This window comes from Pseudophryne corroboree, chromosome 1 (assembly GCF_028390025.1).
Source record: "Pseudophryne corroboree isolate aPseCor3 chromosome 1, aPseCor3.hap2, whole genome shotgun sequence".
NCBI lineage: Eukaryota > Metazoa > Chordata > Amphibia > Anura > Myobatrachidae > Pseudophryne > Pseudophryne corroboree.
The window spans coordinates 453987271-454006366 of record NC_086444.1 but is presented as its reverse complement, the minus strand read 5'-3'; the positions used below and the strand labels follow the sequence as shown (position 1 = coordinate 454006366).

The window sequence follows — 19096 nt, the reverse complement described above, 5'->3', positions numbered from 1 at the left end:
TGTCACATAAAGATTGTAGGGAGCGCCATGAGGATCCTTCTATAAAATCAAATACGAGACCCGGGCGTGGGTTCAGATGAAGCCACGAATGAGATTGCAAAGTGGAGCCTGGGGGGAAGTCCCTGTTATCCCAGATGGGCGTGATAGGAGATGGGAAAGTGGACAGGCCATAATGTCGAATGCAGAAAAACCACAAGGTGCAAGTGAGGTTTGTTGAAGGGACACAGGTTTGTAATGACCGTAGTGGCTTGGTCGGTGAGAGGAGGGAGACCAAAGAGGAGACCCCGGCCGCCAGAAGCTCGATTCGAATCCAAGGCAGGTGGGGGGCAGGGGAGAACCATGCCAGAGCCTGACTCAGGTGGGTTGCATGATAATATTTACGAATATCCGGCAATCCCCTACCCCCTGCCAACGGGTCACGTATCAGAGTGGAGGTCCTAATTCTAGGGGGCTTACCAGACCATATAAATTTTACAAATAGTTTCTGCATTCGACATAAGGCCTTAGCGGGGATGCTCACGGGGATCGTTTGGATCAGATATAGGATCCTCGGGAGGATGTTCATTTTAATTGAAACTATCCGTCCAAACCAGGCTATAATCTGTTTGTCCCAAGCTCTAAGGTCAGACTCTATACACTTAAAGAGGGCAGGGAAGTTTTCAGAGTATAGAGAGTCGTAGGAGTTTGTGATGTACACGCCAAGGTACTTAAGTTTCTTGGAGCGCCAAGAGAAGTTATAGTTAGCAGCTAGGAGAGATCTGGTATTCTCATCAAGATGCAGTGGGAGGGCTTCCGATTTGGAGTAGTTAATACGATATCCAGAGTAATGAGAGTATAAATAAGAATTTACTTACCGATAATTCTATTTCTCGTAGTCCGTAGTGGATGCTGGGAACTCCGTAAGGACCATGGGGAATAGCGGCTCCGCAGGAGACAGGGCACATCTAAAGAAAGCTTTAGGATCACCTGGTGTGCACTGGCTCCTCCCCCTATGACCCTCCTCCAAGCCTCAGTTAGGATACTGTGCCCGGACGAGCGTACACAATAAGGAAGGATTTTGAATCCCGGGTAAGACTCATACCAGCCACACCAATCACACTGTACAACTTGTGAACTGAACCCAGTTAACAGCATGATAATAGAGAAGCCTCTATAAAAGATGGCTCACTACAACAATAACCCGAATTTTTTGGTAACAATAACTATGTACCAGTATTGCAGACAATCCGCACTTGGGATGGGCGCCCAGCATCCACTACGGACTACGAGAAATAGAATTATCGGTAAGTAAATTCTTATTTTCTCTAACGTCCTAGTGGATGCTGGGAATCCGTAAGGACCATGGGGATTATACCAAAGCTCCCAAACGGGCGGGAGAGTGCGGATGACTCTGCAGCACCGAATGAGAGAACTCCAGGTCCTCCTCAGCCAGGGTATCAAATTTGTAGAATTTTACAAACGTATTTGCTCCTGACCAAATAACTGCTCGGCAAAGTTGTAAAGCCGAGACCCCTCGGGCAGCTGCCCAAGATGAGCCCACCTTCCTTGTGGAGTGGGCATTTTAAGATTTTTGGCTGTGGCAGGCCTGCCACAGAATGTGCAAGCTGAATTGTACTACAAATCCAACGAGCAATCGTCTGCTTAGAAGCAGGAGCACCCAGTTTGTTGGGTGCATACAGGATAAACAGCGAGTCAGATTTTCTGACTCCAGCCGTCCTGGAAACATATATTTACAGGGCCCTGACCACGTCAAGCAACTTGGAATCCTCCAAGTCCTTAGTAGCCGCAGGTACCACAATAGGTTGCTTCATGTGAAATGCAGAAACCACCTTAGGTAGAAATTGAGGACAAGTCCTCAATTCTGCCCTGTCAGAATGAAATATTAAATAAGGGCTTTTATATGATAAAGCCGCCAATTCTGACACACGCCTGGCTGAAGCCAGGGCTAACAGCATCGTCACCTTCCATGTGAGATATTTTAAGTCCACAGTGGTGAGTGGTTCAAACCAATGTGACTTTAGGAAACTCAACACAACATTGAGATCCCAAGGTGCCACTGGAGGCACAAAAGGAGGCTGTATATGCAGTACCCCTTTTACAAATGTCTGAACTTCAGGCACTGAAGCCAGTTCCTTTTGGAAGAAAATCGACAGGGCCGAAAATTGAACCTTAATGGACCCTAATTTTAGGCCCATAGACAGTCCTGTTTGCAGGAAATGGAGGAAACGACCCAGTTGAAATTCCTCTGTAGGGGCCTTCTTGGCCTCCCACCACGCAACATATTTTCGCCAAATGCGGTGATAATGTTTTGCGGTTACGTCCTTCCTGGCCTTGACCAGGGTAGGGATGACTTCATCTGGAATGCCTTTTTCCTTCAGGATCCGGCGTTCAACCATCAAGCCGTCAAACGCAGCCGCGGTAAGACTTGGAACAAACAAGGCCCCTGCTGGAGCAGGTCCTTTCTTAGAGGTAGAGGCCACGGTTCGTCCGTGAGCATCTCTTGAAGTTCCGGATACCAAGTTCTTCTTGGCCAATCCGGAGCCACGAGTATCGTTCTTACTCCCCTTTGCCGTATAATTCTCAGTACTTTTGGTATGAGAGGCAGAGGAGGGAACACATACACTGACTGGAACACCCACGGTGTTACCAGAGCGTCCACAGCTATTGCCTGAGGGTCTCTTGACCTGGCGCAATACCTGTCCAGTTTTTTGTTGAGGCGGGACGCCATCATGTCCACCTTTGTTTTTTTCCAACGGTTCACAATCATGTGGAAGACTTCTGGATGAAGTCCCCACTCTCCCGGGTGTAGATCGTGTCTGCTGAGGAAGTCTGCTTCCCAGTTGTCCACTCCCGGAATGAACACTGCTGACAGTGCTATCACATGATCTTCCGCCCAGCGAAGAATCCTTGCAGCTTCTGCCATTGCCCCCCTGCTTCCCGTGCCGCCCTGTCTGTTTACGTGGGCGACTGACGTGATGTTGTCCGATTGGATCAATACCGCCTGACCCTGAAGCAGGGGTTTCGCTTGACTTAGGGCATTGTAAATGGCCCTTAGTTCCAGAATGTTTATATGAAGAGATGTCTCCAGGCTTGACCATAAGCCCTGGAAATTCCTTCCCTGTGTGACTGCTCCCCAGCCTCGCAGGCTGGCATCCGTGGCCACCAGGACCCAGTCCCGAATGCCGAATCTGCGGCCCTCTAGAAGATGAGCACTCTGCAACCACCACAGGAGGGATACCCTTGTCCCCGGTGACAGGGTTATCCGCTGAAGCATCTGAAGATGCGACCCGGACCATTTGTCCAGTAGGTTCCACTGGAAAGTCTTGCGTGGAATCTGCCGAATGGGATTGCTTCGTAGGAAGCCACCATTTTTACCCAGAACCCTTGTGCATTGATGCACTGAGACTTGGTTCGGTTTTAGGAGGTTCCTGACTAGCTCGGATAACTCCCTGGCTTTCTCCTCCGGGAGAAACACCTTCTTTCTGGACTGTGTCCAGGATCATCCCTAGGAACAGAAGACAAGTCGTCGGAACCAGCTGCGATTTTGGAATATTGAGAATCCAATCGTGCTGCCGCAACACTACCTGAGATAGTGCTACACCGACTTCCAAGTGTTCCCTGGATCTTACCCTTATCAGGGAATCGTCCAAGTAAGGGATAACTAAAATTTCCTTCCTTCGAAGGGATATCATTTCGGCCATTACCTTGGTAAAGACCCGGGGTGCCGTGGACCATCCCTACGGCAGCGTCCGAACTGATAGTGACAGTTCTGTACCATAACCTGAAATACCCTTGGTGAGAAGGGTAAATTTTGACATGAAGGTAAGCATCCTTGATGTCCCGAGACATCATGCAGTCCCCTTCTTCCAGGTTTGCAATCACTGCTCTGAGTGACTCAATTTTGAATTTGAACCTCTGTATGCAAGTGTTCAAAGATTTTAGATTTTAAAATCGGTCTCACCGAGCCGTCTGGCTTCGGTACCACAATAGTGTGGAATAATACCCCGTTCCCTGTTGCAGGAGGGGTATCTGAAGGATCCAGGGGTCTACTTGCGAGTGAGCCCACTGCGCACTGAAATTCATTGAGAACGGGACCCCACCGTGCCTGAACTTGTAAAGCCCTAGCGTCATACTGAGGGCTTGGCAGAGGCGGAAAAGAGTTTCTGTTCCTTGGAACTGGCTGATCTCTGCAGCCATTTTCCTCTCCCTCTGTCACGAGCAGAAAAGAGGAACCCTTTTGTCCGCTTGCCAACCAGGACTGCGCCTGATAATACGGCGTCTTATTTTGAGAGGCGACCTGGGGTACATCCCCTTTTTTGTTAAGGCAATACTTCCAAATGCCGTTTGGAATCCGCATCACCTGACCACTTTACTGGTATAATTGGACAACGCACTTATACTTGATGCCAGTCGGCAAATATTCCGCTGTGCATCATGCATATATAGAAATGCATCTTTTAATTGCTCTATAGGCAATAATATACTGTCCTTATCTAGGATATCAAATTTCCAGTCAGGGAATCCGACCACGCCAACCCAGCACTGCACATCCAGGCTGAGGCGATTGCTGGTCGCAGTATAACACCAGTATGTGTGTAAATACATTTTAGGATACCCTCCTGCTTTCTATCAGCAGGATCCCTAAGGGCGGCCATCTCCAGAGAGGGTAGAGCCCTTGTTCTTACAAGCGTGTGAGCGCCTTATCCCCCCTAGGGGGTGTTTCCCAACGCACCCTAACCTCTGGCGGGAAAAGGTATACTGCCAATAACTTTTTAGAAATTATCAATTGTTATCGGGGGGAAACCCACGCATCATCACACACCTCATTTTATTTCTCAGATTCAGGAAAACTACAGGAAGTTTTTCCTCACCAAACATAATACCCCTTTTTTTGGTGGTATTTATATTATCAGAAGAGTGTAAACTTTTTCCATTGCCTCAATCATGCAATGTGTGGCCCTATTGGAAATCACGGTTGTCTCTTCACCGTCGACACAGGAGTCAGTATCCGTGTCGGCGTCTGTATCTGAGGTAACGGGCGCTTTAGAGCCCCTGTATGAGACGTCTGGACATGCACAAGCTGAGTAGCCGGCTGTCTCATGTCAACCACTGTCTTTTATACAAAGCTGACACTGTCACGCAATTTCAACAGTACATCCACTCAGGTGTCGACCCCCCAGGGGGTGACAACACTATTACAGACACTCTACTCCGTCTCCTCATCATTTTTCTCCTCATACATGTCGACACAAACGTACCGACACACAGCACACACACAGGGAATGCTCTGATAGAGGACAGGACCCCACTAGCCCTTTGGGGAGACAGAGGGAGAGTTTGCCAGCACACACCAGAGCGCTATATATATACAGGGATAACCTTATATAAGTGTTTTTCCCTTTATAGCTGCTGTATTGTTTATACTGCGCCTAATTTGTGCCCCCCTCTCTTTTTTAACCCCTTTCTGTAGTGTAGTGACTGCAGGGGAGAGCCAGGGAGCTTCCCTCCAACTGAGCTGTGAGGGAAAATGGCGCCAGTGTGCTGAGGAGATAGGCTCCGCCCCTTTCTCGGCGTCCTTATCATCCGTTTTCTTGTATGTTTTGGCAGGGGTTAAATGCATCCATATAGCCCAGGAGTTATATGTGATGCATTTATTTTAGCCATAAAAGGTTTTCTATCGATTTATTGCGTCTCAGGGCGCTGCCCCCCCAGCGCCCTGCACCCTCAGTGACCGGAGTGTGAAGTGTGCTGAGAGCAATGGCGCACAGCTGCGGTGCTGTGCGCCTACCTTTATCTGAAGACAGGAAAGTCTTCTGCCGCCGATTTTTCCGGACCTCTTCGCTCTTCTGGCTCTGTAAGGGGGCCGGCGGCGCGGCTCCGGTGACCCATCCAGGCTGAACCTGTGATCGTCCCTCTGGAGCTAATGTCCAGTAGCCTAAGAAGCCCAATCCACTCTGCACGCAGGTGAGTTCGCTTCTTCTCCCCTTAGTCCCTCGATGCAGTGAGCCTGTTGCCAGCAGGTCTCACTGAAAATAATAAACCTAAACTAAAACTTTCACAAAGAGCTCAGGAGAGCCCCTAGTGTGCACCCTTCTCGTCGGGCACAGAAAATCTAACTGAGGCTTGGAGGAGGGTCATAGGGGGAGGAGCCAGTGCACACCAGGTGATCCTAAAGCTTTCTTTAGATGTGCCCTGTCTCCTGCGGAGCCGCTATTCCCCATGGTCCTTACGGAGTTCCCAGCATCCACTAGGACGTTAGAGAAATGAGAGGGTTTTAAACAGATTAGGGATGGATATGTTGGGAGAGGAGATAGTCAAGAGGACATCATCTGCGAATAATGACAATTTGAATTCCTCCTCACCAACATGGATGCCTTTGATATCGGGGTTGGCCCTAACCATACACGCCAGAGGTTCGATTGTCAGGGCAAAAATTAGTGGGGACAAGGGACACCCCTGGCGTGTACCGTTGCTAATGTGGAAGAGTTGAGAGTCCTTACCGTTGACCCGAACTCTAGCGGAGGGGTTGGAGTAAAGTGCCTGAATGCCTTGAAGTAGGCTTCCCCCCAGACCGAATCTGCGTAGAGTGGCAAACATAAAAGGCCACAGTATTTTGTCAAAAGCCTTCTCTGCGTCTAGCGAGAGAAGGACGGAGGGCATTTTAGTTTTGTTAATAAGGTGGACCAAATTAATCGTTCTTCGTGTATTGTCTCTAGCTTGTCGACCCGGGATGAAGCCCACCTGGTCAGCGTGTATTAAGCGCGGGAGAACTGGGTTTAATCTTAAGGCTATAATTTTGGCGAATAACTTAATATCGTTATTTAATAGGGAAATGGGGCGGTAGCTGGCGCAGGAGTTGGGATCTTTCCCAGGTTTATGGATTAAGACTATTCGTGCCTCTAAGGTACGGGGTGATAGAGGATTACCACTTAGGAAACCATTGAAGAGCCGACAAAGGTGGGGCAGAAGCGTCCCCTTAAATTTCTTATAATAAGTAATTGACATCCCATCAGGTCCAGGGGCCTTACCCGGTTTCTGAGTTTTAAGTGCGTTCTCTATTTCTTCGATAGTAATCTCTGAGCCTAATTGGGATACTGTCGCGCCATTCAGTGACGGTAGGTTACATTTGTCTAGGAGGGAGTCAATTCCCTTTTCAAGTCTCGGTGATGAGGGGGGGGGGGTAATTTCCGAGTTGTACAGCAATTTATAAAATTCCTCGAATTCACCCAGAATGCGGTCAGGATCATGGGTCAGAGCCCCTTGTTTGGTGCGAATGGATATGGATAAGATATTTTTGGAAGAAATCCGGGCCCTCAACTTTCTGGCTAATAGTTTATCCGCCTTATCCCCTTTTTCGTAGTAAATCTGGTTAAGGCGTCTAAGGCACATTTCAGTCTTATGAGATAACAGTAAATTGAGTTCGCCTCTGATTTTAAGTACCTTCTCTAAATCAGCAGGGTCTAGAAAGGACTTATGCACTTCCTCCATTTGGTGGAGTTGATCAGTTAACTCAAGAATCTTTTGGGAGCGCTGCTTGGTGATCCTGACCGCAGTCTGGATGAAGTGGCCCCGGAGGACCGCCTTGTGTGCCTCCCACAGGGTCATATCAGACATGCCGGGGGTTTGGTTCTCATTGAAGTAATCAGTTAAAACCTGAGTAGTTTGCTGTAACACTTCAGGTTGTTGGAGGAGGGCGTCGTTAAGCGACCAGGAGGGGGGGGAAGGAGTGCGAGCTAGCCCAGTTAGAGTCAGAGAAATCGGGGCGTGATCAGACCACGTGATTGGATAAATACAGCAGTTCTGGATTCTAGATGTTAGATCCCTTCCGACCATAATCATATCGATTCTAGTGTATAAATTGTGGACGGGGGAATGGAACGTGTAATCCTTAATTAGGGGATCGACAACCCTCCAGGAGTCAAATAGAAGGTGATTTTTAAGCAGCGACTGTAGGGCTCTAGAGTTGCGGGTGCTGATATGGGACTGGGACCGTGGGAGGGGATGGGAGCGATCCAGACTATGGTGTAGTATGGTGTTAAAGTCTCCTGCTATTAAGAGGTCACCTTTCCTACACTGGGCGATTTTGGAGTCTAAGGAAGCAAAGAACGAGGCCTGGTTGATATTGGGGGCGTAGACATTAACCATGGTAATAGGAACATTATTAAGTTTACCTACTATAATGAGAAACCTACCGCGCTTATCCTTAATGATTCGGTCTGATTCCAGATGTAAATGAGCGGGGATCAGAATGGCGACCCCTCTTTTCTTTTGAGTGCGATCACAGGCGTGTATGGCAACAGGGTGGCGTCTAGAACGTAGTTCAGGGTGGGAAGTCCCTTTGAAATGCGTCTCCTGCAGGAATACCAGATCTCCCCTCACCTGTTTCAGAAAAAGAAATAACTTGGTCCTCTTTTGAGGACTGTTGAGGCCCTTCACATTGTAGGATATTACGTTAACAGACATAATGTTACAAGTGTAAGTGTAGCATGAGTGATCTTAATGAACCTTAAGTAGTCTCCCTGGGGAACAAGGGGAAGAGGAAGAGCGGGAAGTGGGGGGAGAAAAAGAAGGAGAAGAAAAAGAAGAAGAGAAAGAAGAAAAAAAAGAAAAATCAAAAGAGTCACAAAAAGACATTTAAGAAACTGTAAAATAAACAAATAGAATTGACCGAGCCAGCGACCCATTGTACGCTGCGTACGGGTCCGTATGTTTGAGCACCCGTATGGGGAATTTAAGGGAGAAGAGAACTCCCTCATGCTCAAAACGGACTATGGAGGCTCGGTGGAGGGCGCGGCCCCGGCCACCGGGACGCCCACCAATTAAACATAGGGGGGGGCGACCAAGGGGGTCGTTGCAACAACCTGCCACAATGGACCACTGTTGGAATTATATGAGAAAATAAATAAATAATCTCAGCTCAAGAAGAAATTCTTAAACCTCTAAACTAGTTTGTAAAACAGTAACATTTAACGTATAGTGACCCAGCAGTATATCTATGTAAAGACTTTCACGGCGGGCCATGGCTTGTAGAGGTTTTCTCCGGAACTGTCGACCAAAGACGTCTAGGTGCTCGTTGAGGGAGGGGTGAGTTTGGAGAATGTCGGAGATCTGGAGCATCCCGTGGGGAGGAAGGTTTGTTGGCCTCCGGGGGGGGCAAGTTCAGTCTCAACAGGAGCCTGTGAGCCTCTTCCTTGGATCGTGCCAACAGTCTCTTTCCATCCAGCTGTACAATTAAAGCAAAAGGGAAGCCCCATCTGTAGCGAATTTGATTATTTCTGAGGATTTGGGTGTACTCCCTCAAATCGAAGCGCCTCTTGAGAGTAGTAGGGGATAAGTCCTGGAATACCAATAGCTTATGTGATTCGAATAAACACACGTCTTTATTCCGGGCAGCCGACAAAATTCTCTCTTTAGTTTTGAAATAGTGACAGCGTAAGACTACGTCTCGTGGGGGAGACGAGGTTGAGGGCTTTTGACGTAGTGAGCGATGGGCTCTGTCCAAGAGGAACTGCTCACACGAAATGTCCGGCAGGAGGTGCTGAAAGAACCTGAGGAGAAAATACTCTAGTTGGGCTGGTTCTACTGACTCTGGAATATATTTAATGCGCAGGTTGTTACGTCGCGCGCGGTTATCAGCGTCCTCTTGTTGATCCTGGAGTAGGTATATCCTCCTGCATGACTTGTACCGAGTGCTCCAGCTCCTGTTGGAAGGTGATGACTTCATCGATTTTCTGTTCCACATCATTAGTGCGGGCCCCGAGATCAGATATCTCGACCTTAAGGCCCGAGATGGCTTTGTGGATCTCCGAGTGGAAAGCCTGCTTCAGCGACTTCATTTCCGTTAAAATTGAGGAGAAACAATCTTTCATGGAGGGTTCAGGGGTTGACGATTCTTCCTCAGATTCCGAAACCAGGTCAGAGGGGGGGGCAACTGGGGGTTTGGCCGCACTAGACTTCATCTTGGATATAAAGGTCGAGATTTCCGCCGAGGCTGTGGTTTTCTTAGACTTGGGCATGGTGTAGGACAGTCCCGAGGATAGTGAAGGTCATAGGTCAGAGCTGAGGTATAACGTAAGTAATTAGCGATCCATCATGTAGGCTGCATAAAGATAGAACATGAGAAGACCCCCCGGGTCGCACCCCTAGGAATTCAGCAGGACATTCCCCCGCTTGAAGAGATCATGGGGGACTAGGGTATCGTATAGAGAGAGTCACCGGCATTGGGCAGGGGGGGTGGCACCCCCGGGCTGTAGGTTGTAATATAGGAAGAGTCCAGTGCCTTGAGTTAGAAACAGGTAGCTCCAGTTATATATTGTTACAGGTGGTACTTAGGGGGAGAGCGAGTGAGAGTGGAGTGAATGAAGGCCTTACAAAAAGGGCCAGGAGGCACCTCCCGTGTACAGGCTTAGAGCAAATATTGGAGAGAGGGATGGCGTGCCAGCATGTGTGGGGTGATCCTCAGCTCAGGACCCCCAGGTGTATCATGCGAGCTCAGTGCTGTGGGTCCAGGAGGGAGGGGGAGCAGGGTTCAGCAGGCAGGTGGGGCACGTTTGCAAAGAGCCCTGGAGCTTATCACCTCGGGTCGCACGTCCCATCGGGTCGGATCATCCACACCTCGCCGGGTGCAGGGCGCAGGGCCGAGAGTCGTCGACCCCGGCACGAGACCGACGCCTGCCGAGTCCGGTCCGGAAGACGGGAGACAGCCTCCAGAGAAGACCCCAGTCAGCGCCGCTGCGGGGCCGCACGTCACCTGACGGTCAGCCGTGGGGGAGACGTTAGCGGTCACTCGCTGAATGTGGCTGGATGTGGCAGGATCGGTAGGAGCGGTAATAGGTAAGCGTTGGTGGGGGAGAGCAGGAGTGTGGCGTTCTGCCGGGTCCCGCAGCCGCAGCCTCCCTGCAGAATTAATTTAATAGCCTCCACAAGGTCAGGAACATCCACATGTGAACTACCCTCCCCATCAGCCGTATCGGAGTCAGAACCCGTGGGGTCAGTGTAAGTGCCGTCCTCATCAGACGAGGTGTCAGTGACAGCAGTGGATTGTGAGGAGATGAGCGCTCGCTTAGAGGACCTCTTGGACTTAGGCGAGCGTTGGTCAGACTTTTTAGTAGTCAAGGACTGGTTCAACTTCTTCAATTGAGCAGATAAATCATTCGCCCACGGCGGGTTAGCTGCAGGGACCACATACGGTTGTACCGGCATTGGGGGTCCCATAGGGGGTGTTAGTTTATGAACTAGCGTATGCAGAAACGTGGAAAAAGCGGCCCACGGTGGGTCAGTATGTGCCCCCATTGCCACAGTCCCACTGGGGGGCAAGGAGGCCCCAGAACCAGAGCCCACAGATGCTATAATCTCCTCATATGTGCCTGTGGCTTCAGCAACACCAGCAGTGTGTTCCGCCCCAGAACCGTTACCCTCAGAAGCAGACATGATATAACTTGCAGTATGAGGCAACACAGTACAATTAACAGCAGCACAATATCCCAAACCCAAACCCCTGCGTAGTGTAGTCAGCACTAGCAGAGATGAAGGAGAGATATGGTGACCAAATCACAGAGAAAAATACGTAATACAGTATATCTTTGTGAAAATCCTATATTAGATAACACCTGACGCACCAAGCCCCCTCAGGTTATAGAATATATGGATAGCAAGTTGAGTGAAAGACACGAGATGGACAACACTCAGCTATCAAATGCACACACAGAAGGTCACAGTTTGTACAATGCAGAGGTTATTTTACTGACAATAATACTGCACTGGACTAGCTTACACAGTAGATATAACAGTACACAGTAAGAACTGGATGTATATCACAGGGTAATTGTACTATAAAACCCTGACTAAATGCACTCTTCCTTAACTATCACTGACTAAAAATAAGATTTTACTTACCGATAAATCTATTTCTCGTAGTCCGTAGTGGATGCTGGGACTCCGTCAGGACCATGGTGATTAGCGGCTCCGCAGGAGACAGGGCACAAAAATAAAAGCTTTAGGACTAGGTGGTGTGCACTGGCTCCTCCCCCTATGACCCTCCTCCAAGCCTCAGTTAGGATACTGTGCCCGGACGAGCGTACACAATAAGGAAGGATTTTGAATCCCGGGTAAGACTCATACCAGCCACACCAATCACACCGTACAACTTGTGATCTGAACCCAGTTAACAGTATGACAAACGTAGGAGCCTCTGAACAGACGGCTCACAACAATAACAACCCGATTTTTTTGTAACAATAACTATGTACAAGTATTGCAGACAATCCGCACTTGGGATGGGCGCCCAGCATCCACTACGGACTACGAGAAATAGATTTATCGGTAAGTAAAATCTTATTTTCTCTGACGTCCTAGTGGATGCTGGGACTCCGTCAGGACCATGGGGATTATACCAAAGCTCCCAAACGGGCAGGAGAGTGCGGATGACTCTGCAGCACCGAATGAGAGAACTCCAGGTCCTCTTTAGCCAGGGTATCAAATTTGTAGAATTTTACAAACGTGTTCTCCCCCGACCACGTAGCTGCTCGGCAGAGTTGTAATGCCGAGACCCCTCGGGCAGCCGCCCAAGATGAGCCCACCTTCCTTGTGGAATGGGCCTTGATAGATTTAGGCTGTGGTAGGCCTGCCACAGAATGTGCAAGTTGAATTGTGCTACAAATCCAACGAGCAATCGTCTGCTTAGAAGCAGGAGCACCCAGCTTGTTGGGTGCATACAGTATAAACAGCGAGTCAGATTTTCTGACTCCAGCCGTCCTTGAAATATATATTTTCAATGCCCTGACAACGTCCAGCAACTTGGAATCCTCCAAATCGCTAGTAGCCGCAGGCACCACAATAGGCTGGTTCAGGTGAAACGCTGAAACCACCTTAGGCAGAAACTGAGGACGCGTCCGCAGTTCTGCCCTGTCCGAATGGAAAATCAGATATGGGCTTTTATACGATAAAGCCGCCAATTCTGACACTCTCCTGGCTGAAGCCAGGGCCAGTAGCATGGTTACTTTCCATGTAAGATATTTCAAATCCACCGATTTGAGTGGCTCAAACCAATGGGATTTGAGAAAATCCAAAACTACATTAAGATCCCACGGAGCCACTGGGGGCACAACCGGGGGCTGTATATGTAGTACTCCTTTTACAAAAGTCTGGACTTCAGGAACTGAAGCCAATTCTTTCTGGAAGAAAATCGACAGGGCCGAAATTTGAACCTTAATGGACCCTAATTTGAGGCCCATAGACAATCCTGTTTGCAGGAAATGTAGGAATCGACCCAGTTGAAATTCCTCCGTCGGGGCCTTCCTGGCCTCACACCACGCAACATATTTTCTCCAAATGCGGTGATAATGTTGTGCAGTCACCTCCTTCCTGGCTTTTACCAGGGTAGGGATGACCTCTTCCGGAATGCCTTTTTCCCTTAGAATTCGGCGTTCAACCGCCATGCCGTCAAACGCAGCCGCGGTAAGTCTTGGAATAGACACGGTCCCTGCTGAAGCAGGTCCCGTCTTAGAGGTAGAGGCCACGGATCTTCCGTGAGCATCTCCTGAAGTTCCGGGTACCAAGTTCTTCTTGGCCAATCCGGAGCCACGAGTATCGTTCTTACTCCCCTTTGCCGTATAATTCTCAGTACTTTTGGTATGAGAGGCAGAGGAGGAAACACATACACTGACTGGAACACCCACGGTGTTACCAGAGCGTCCACAGCTATTGCCTGAGGGTCTCTTGACCTGGCGCAATACCTGTCCAGTTTTTTGTTGAGGCGGGACGCCATCATATCCACCTTTGGTTTTTCCCAACGGTTCACAATCATGTGGAAGACTTCTGGATGAAGTCCCCACTCTCCCGGGTGTAGATCGTGTCTGCTGAGGAAGTCCGCTTCCCAGTTGTCCACTCCCGGAATGAACACTGCTGACAGTGCTATCACATGATCTTCCGCCCAGCGAAGAATCCTTGCAGTTTCTGCCATTGCCCTCCTGCTTCTTGTGCCGCCCTGTCTGTTTACGTGGGCGACTGCCGTGATGTTGTCCGACTGTATCAACACCGGCTGACCCTGAAGCAGGGGTTTTGCCAGGCTTAGAGCATTGTAAATCGCTCTTAGCTCCAGTATATTTATGTGAAGAGACATCTCCAGGCTTGACCACACTCCCTGGAAGTTTCTTCCCTGTGTGACCGCTCCCCAGCCTCTCAGACTGGCATCCGTGGTCACCAGGACCCAGTCCTGTATTGGAGACAAAGTTATCCGCTGATGCATCTGCAGATGCGATCCGGACCATTTGTCCAGCAGATCCCACTGAAAAGTTTGTGCGTGGAATCTGCCGAATGGAATCGCTTCGTAAGAAGCCACCATTTTTCCCAGGACTCTTGTGCATTGATGCACAGACACTTTTCCTGGTTTTAGGAGGTTCCTGACAAGTTCGGATAACTCCCTGGCTTTCTCCTCCGGAAGAAACACCTTTTTCTGAACCGTGTCCAGAATCATTCCCAGGAACAGCAGACGTGTCGTCGGGGTCAATTGAGATTTTGGAAAATTCAGAATCCACCCGTGCTGTTGCAGCACTACTTGGGTTAGTGCTACTACGTCCCCCAGCTGTTCTCTGGACCTTGCCCTTATCAGGAGATCGTCCAAGTAAGGGATAATTAATACGCCTTTTCTTCGCAGAAGAAACATCATTTCGGCCATTACCTTGGTAAAGACCCGAGGTGCCGTGGACAATCCAAACGGCAGCGTCTGAAACTGATAATGACAGTTTTGCACCACGTACCTGAGGTACCCTTGATGTGAAGGGCAAATTGGGACATGCAGGTAAGCATCCTTGATGTCCAGGGACACAATAAAGTCCCCTTCTTCCAGATTCGCTATCACTGCTCTGAGTGACTCCATCTTGAACTTGAATTTTTTTTATGTACAGGTTCAAAGATTTCAGATTTAGAATAGGTCTTACCGAGCCGTCCGGCTTCGGTACCACAAATAGTGTGGAATAATACCCCTTTCCCTGTTGTAGGAGGGGTACCTTGACTATCACCTGCTGAGAAAACAGCTTGTGAATGGCTTCCAATACCGTCGCCCTGTCTGAGGGAGACGTTGGCAGAGCAGACTTTAGGAACCGGCGAGGGGGAGACTTCTCGAATTCCAACCTGTAACCCTGAGATACTACCTGCAGGATCCAGGGGTCCACCTGTGAGTGAGCCCACTGTGCGCTGAAATTCTTGAGTCGACCCCCCACCGCCCCTGAGTCCGCTTGTAAAGCCCCAACGTCATGCTGAGGGCTTTGCAGAAGCCGGGGAGGGCTTCTGCTCCTGGGAGGGAGCTGCTTGGTGCACTCTCTTACCCTTTCCTTTGCCTCGGGGCAGATATGACTGTCCTTTTGCCCGCTTGTTCTTATAGGAACGAAAGGACTGCGGCTGAAAAGACGGTGTCTTTTTCTGTTGGGAGGGGACCTGAGGTAAAAAGGTGGATTTCCCGGCTGTTGCCGTGGCCACCAAATCCGATAGACCGACCCCAAATAATTCCTCCCCTTTATACGGCAATACTTCCATATGCCGTTTGGAATCCGCATCACCTGACCACTGTCGCGTCCATAAACTTCTTCTGGCAGATATGGACATCGCACTTACTCTCGATGCCAGAGTGCAAATATCACTCTGAGCATCTCGCATATAAAGAAAAGCATCCTTTAATTGCTCTATAGTCAATAAAATACTGTCCCTATCCAGGGTATCAATATTTTCAGTCAGGGAATCCGACCAAACCACCCCAGCACTGCACATCCATGCAGAGGCGATGGCTGGTCGCAGTATAACACCAGTATGAGTGTATATACTTTTCAGGGTAGTTTCCAGCCTCCTATCAGCTGGATCCTTGAGGGCGGCCGTTTCAGGAGACGGTAACGCCACTTGTTTTGATAAGCGTGTGAGTGCCTTATCCACCCTAGGGGGTGTTTCCCATCGCGCCCTAACCTCTGGCGGGAAAGGATATAATGCCAATAACTTCTTTGAAATTAGCAGTTTTCTATCGGGGTTAACCCACGCTTCATCACACACTTCATTCAATTCCTCTGATTCAGGAAAAACTACAGGTAGTTTTTTCAGACCCCACATAATACCCCTTTTTGTGGTACTTGCAGTATCAGAGATATGCAAAGCCTCCTTCATTGCCGTGATCATATAACGTGTGGCCCTACTGGAAAATACGTTTGTTTCTTCACCGTCGACACTAGATTCGGTGTCCGTGTCTGGGTCTGTGTCGACCGACTGAGGTAAAGGGCGTTTTACAGCCCCTGACGGTGTCTGAGACGCCTGGACAGGTACTAACTGGTTTGCCGGCCGTCTCATGTCGTCAACTGATTTTTGTAACGTGCTGTCATTATCACGTAATTCCATAAACAAAGCCATCCATTCCGGTGTCGACTCCCTAGGGGGTGACATCACCATTACCGGCAATTGCTCCGCCTCCACACCAACATCGTCCTCATACATGTCGACACACACGTACCGACACAGCAGACACACAGGGAATGCTCTTATCGAAGACAGGACCCCACTAGCCCTTTGGGGAGACAGAGGGAGAGTTTGCCAGCACACACCCAAGCGCTATAAATATATAGGAACAACCCTACAGAAGTGTTGTTTCCTTTATAGCAGCTTAATATAACAATATCGCCAAAAAAGTGCCCCCCCTCTCTGTTTTTTTACCCTGTTTCTGTAGTGCAGTTCAGGGGAGAGTCCTGGGAGCCTTCCTCGCAGCGGAGCTGTGCAGGAAAATGGCGCTGTGTGCTGAGGAGATAGGCCCCGCCCCCTATTTCGGCGGGCTCTTCTCCTGGTGTTTGTGAGACCTGGCAGGGGTTAAATACATCCATATAGCCCCAGGGGCTATATGTGATGTATTTTTAGCCAGAACAAGGTATTATCATTGCTGCCCAGGGCGCCCCCCCCCAGCGCCCTGCACCCTCAGTGACCGCTGGTGTGAAGTGTGCTGACAACAATGGCGCACAGCTGCAGTGCTGTGCGCTACCTCATGAAGACTGAAAAGTCTTCTGCCGCCGGTTTCTGGACCTCTTCACTTTTCGGCATCTGCAAGGGGGTCGGCGGCGCGGCTCCGGGACCGGACTCCATGGCTGGGCCTGTGTTCGATCCCTCTGGAGCTAATGGTGTCCAGTAGCCTAAGAAGCCAATCCATCCTGCACGCAGGTGAGTTCACTTCTTCTCCCCTAAGTCCCTCGTTGCAGTGAGCCTGTTGCCAGCAGGACTCACTGAAAATAAAAAACCTAATAACTTTTTCTAAGCAGCTCTTTAGGAGAGCCACCTAGATTGCACCCTGCTCGGACGGACACAAAAACCTAACTGAGGCTTGGAGGAGGGTCATAGGGGGAGGAGCCAGTGCACACCACCTAGTCCTAAAGCTTTTATTTTTGTGCCCTGTCTCCTGCGGAGCCGCTAATCCCCATGGTCCTGACGGAGTCCCAGCATCCACTAGGACGTCAGAGAAAAGGCAGGTAGAATACTTAAGTGTCATGTAAAGGCACAGCGCTGACAACCAGGCGGCTTTACATAGGAGGATTTGCCCAAGCAGTCCCAGAAACAGTGAGCTGAGGAATAATGGTGCCGCAGACACTGACTGGGAGTGAGGAAAAGACAGATATGCAGCTCCAGAGCGGGAACATTTGCGGGAAATGGCGCCCTGGGGCTGGGGGAGGGGCTTCAGGTCTAAAACCACCGGGTACTGTGGGCGATATAAGAAGTGGTTTAGAGAGAAAACCCGACCTGCGCCCATGCCCTGGTGATCTAGTGGGATCGCCTGTATCCACAGTGTCCACCGCCAGCGCGCACGGCCCGCCTCCCTCTGACCACGCCGGATCGCGATAAAGACCGGGACCCGCGAGCGGGACCCACTTACCACCTCCCGAAGCGCGGCCACGCGATCCTGGAGAGCCCCAGCCGTGTGTGCCTAACATGAAGAAAACCGGAGCCTCCGCTGTAGGTACCCGGCAACCAGGGATCGGGCGTGTACAGCGCCGCTGGGGAGAGCTGGAGCTGCAGCAAAGAATGTCACAAGACATTTACCACCGCTGCTGCCCATGAAGTCTTCACTTTTTACCTCATAAAAAGCTTTTCTCAGGGCTGCTTGGAGCAGCCCCTCTGTTAAGTGCCTGCTTACTGCAGCACCAACTTACAAACTGAGCTCCTGTGCTGGGAGGCGGGGTGATATAGGAGGCGGCGCTGTGCATTCTGGGAACAGTCAAAGCTTTGAGTCTGTTGGTGCCTCGGATCAAGATCCTACTCTACACCCCATTGTCCAGACTTGTGGAGCCCAGTGTACCCCGCAGCAGAAATAAAAGATAAAACTCATGTCAACCTTTACCATGTCAACCTATTTCAGGTGTTGACCTACTCACTGTCGACCAATAGTGATCGACCTAGTTAGGGTCCAACCAATGAACCAAACCCAAAAATAACATCCCTTGTATCAAACCACTACTGATGGGATCGCTAACATTAACACTTATAGCATCCTACCTGCTTCAGGATTGCACCCAACAATTCTCCTGCAGCTTCTTCCTGGTGTGGATGACAGTTCTAGGAGAAAAGTTAAAACAAGTCAGCAAAAGGCTGTAAGCAGGAGAAAGTACAGCACTTTATGCTAGACTTACCATGGTTAACGCTTATCCTTCGAGGTCCATAGGATCCACAGGGAAAACCTTGGGGTGTAGGTGCTTGGAGAGGACCGGGCACCAAACAGTTAAGCTTTTAAGCTCCCAGGATGCTACGGTTCCTCCTCCCCTATACCCCGACCCCAGCCAGGGCCAGCCAGTTATGTGAACAAGTCCTGAAACAGCTGGTATGTTCCATGTAAATCCGAAGAGTATGGACTACATCCAAAGAGTCTTCTCCCAGTGAGAGGTCTGAGTATGGGAAGGCCGGCACCACAATGTCTTCATTAAGGTGGAACTTACATACCACCTTGGGGAGGTAGCTGTCCCGAGTCTGTAGAACAGCTCTGTCTGGATGAAAGATCAGAAAGGGGGAGCATCAGGCGAGCGGCCCTAAATCCGATACCCTTAGGGCAGAGGCAATGACCAGAAGAAGCAATGTTGAGGTCCTCTGA

The 19096-nt window shown here is 49.7% G+C and overlaps 1 protein-coding gene across 3 annotated transcripts in view; it reads right to left on the bottom strand.

The window, feature by feature from the left end:
* The window catches only part of RNF31 (ring finger protein 31), a 138347-nt gene that overhangs the window by 102947 nt on the left and 16304 nt on the right, over positions 1 to 19096 (bottom strand). For all 3 annotated transcript variants that reach the window (XM_063913642.1, XM_063913644.1, XM_063913643.1), the window contains exon 5: positions 18508 to 18567. In XM_063913642.1, coding sequence (XP_063769712.1) covers positions 18508 to 18567 — 60 coding nt within the window. The remainder of the gene's footprint in view (positions 1 to 18507; positions 18568 to 19096) is intronic.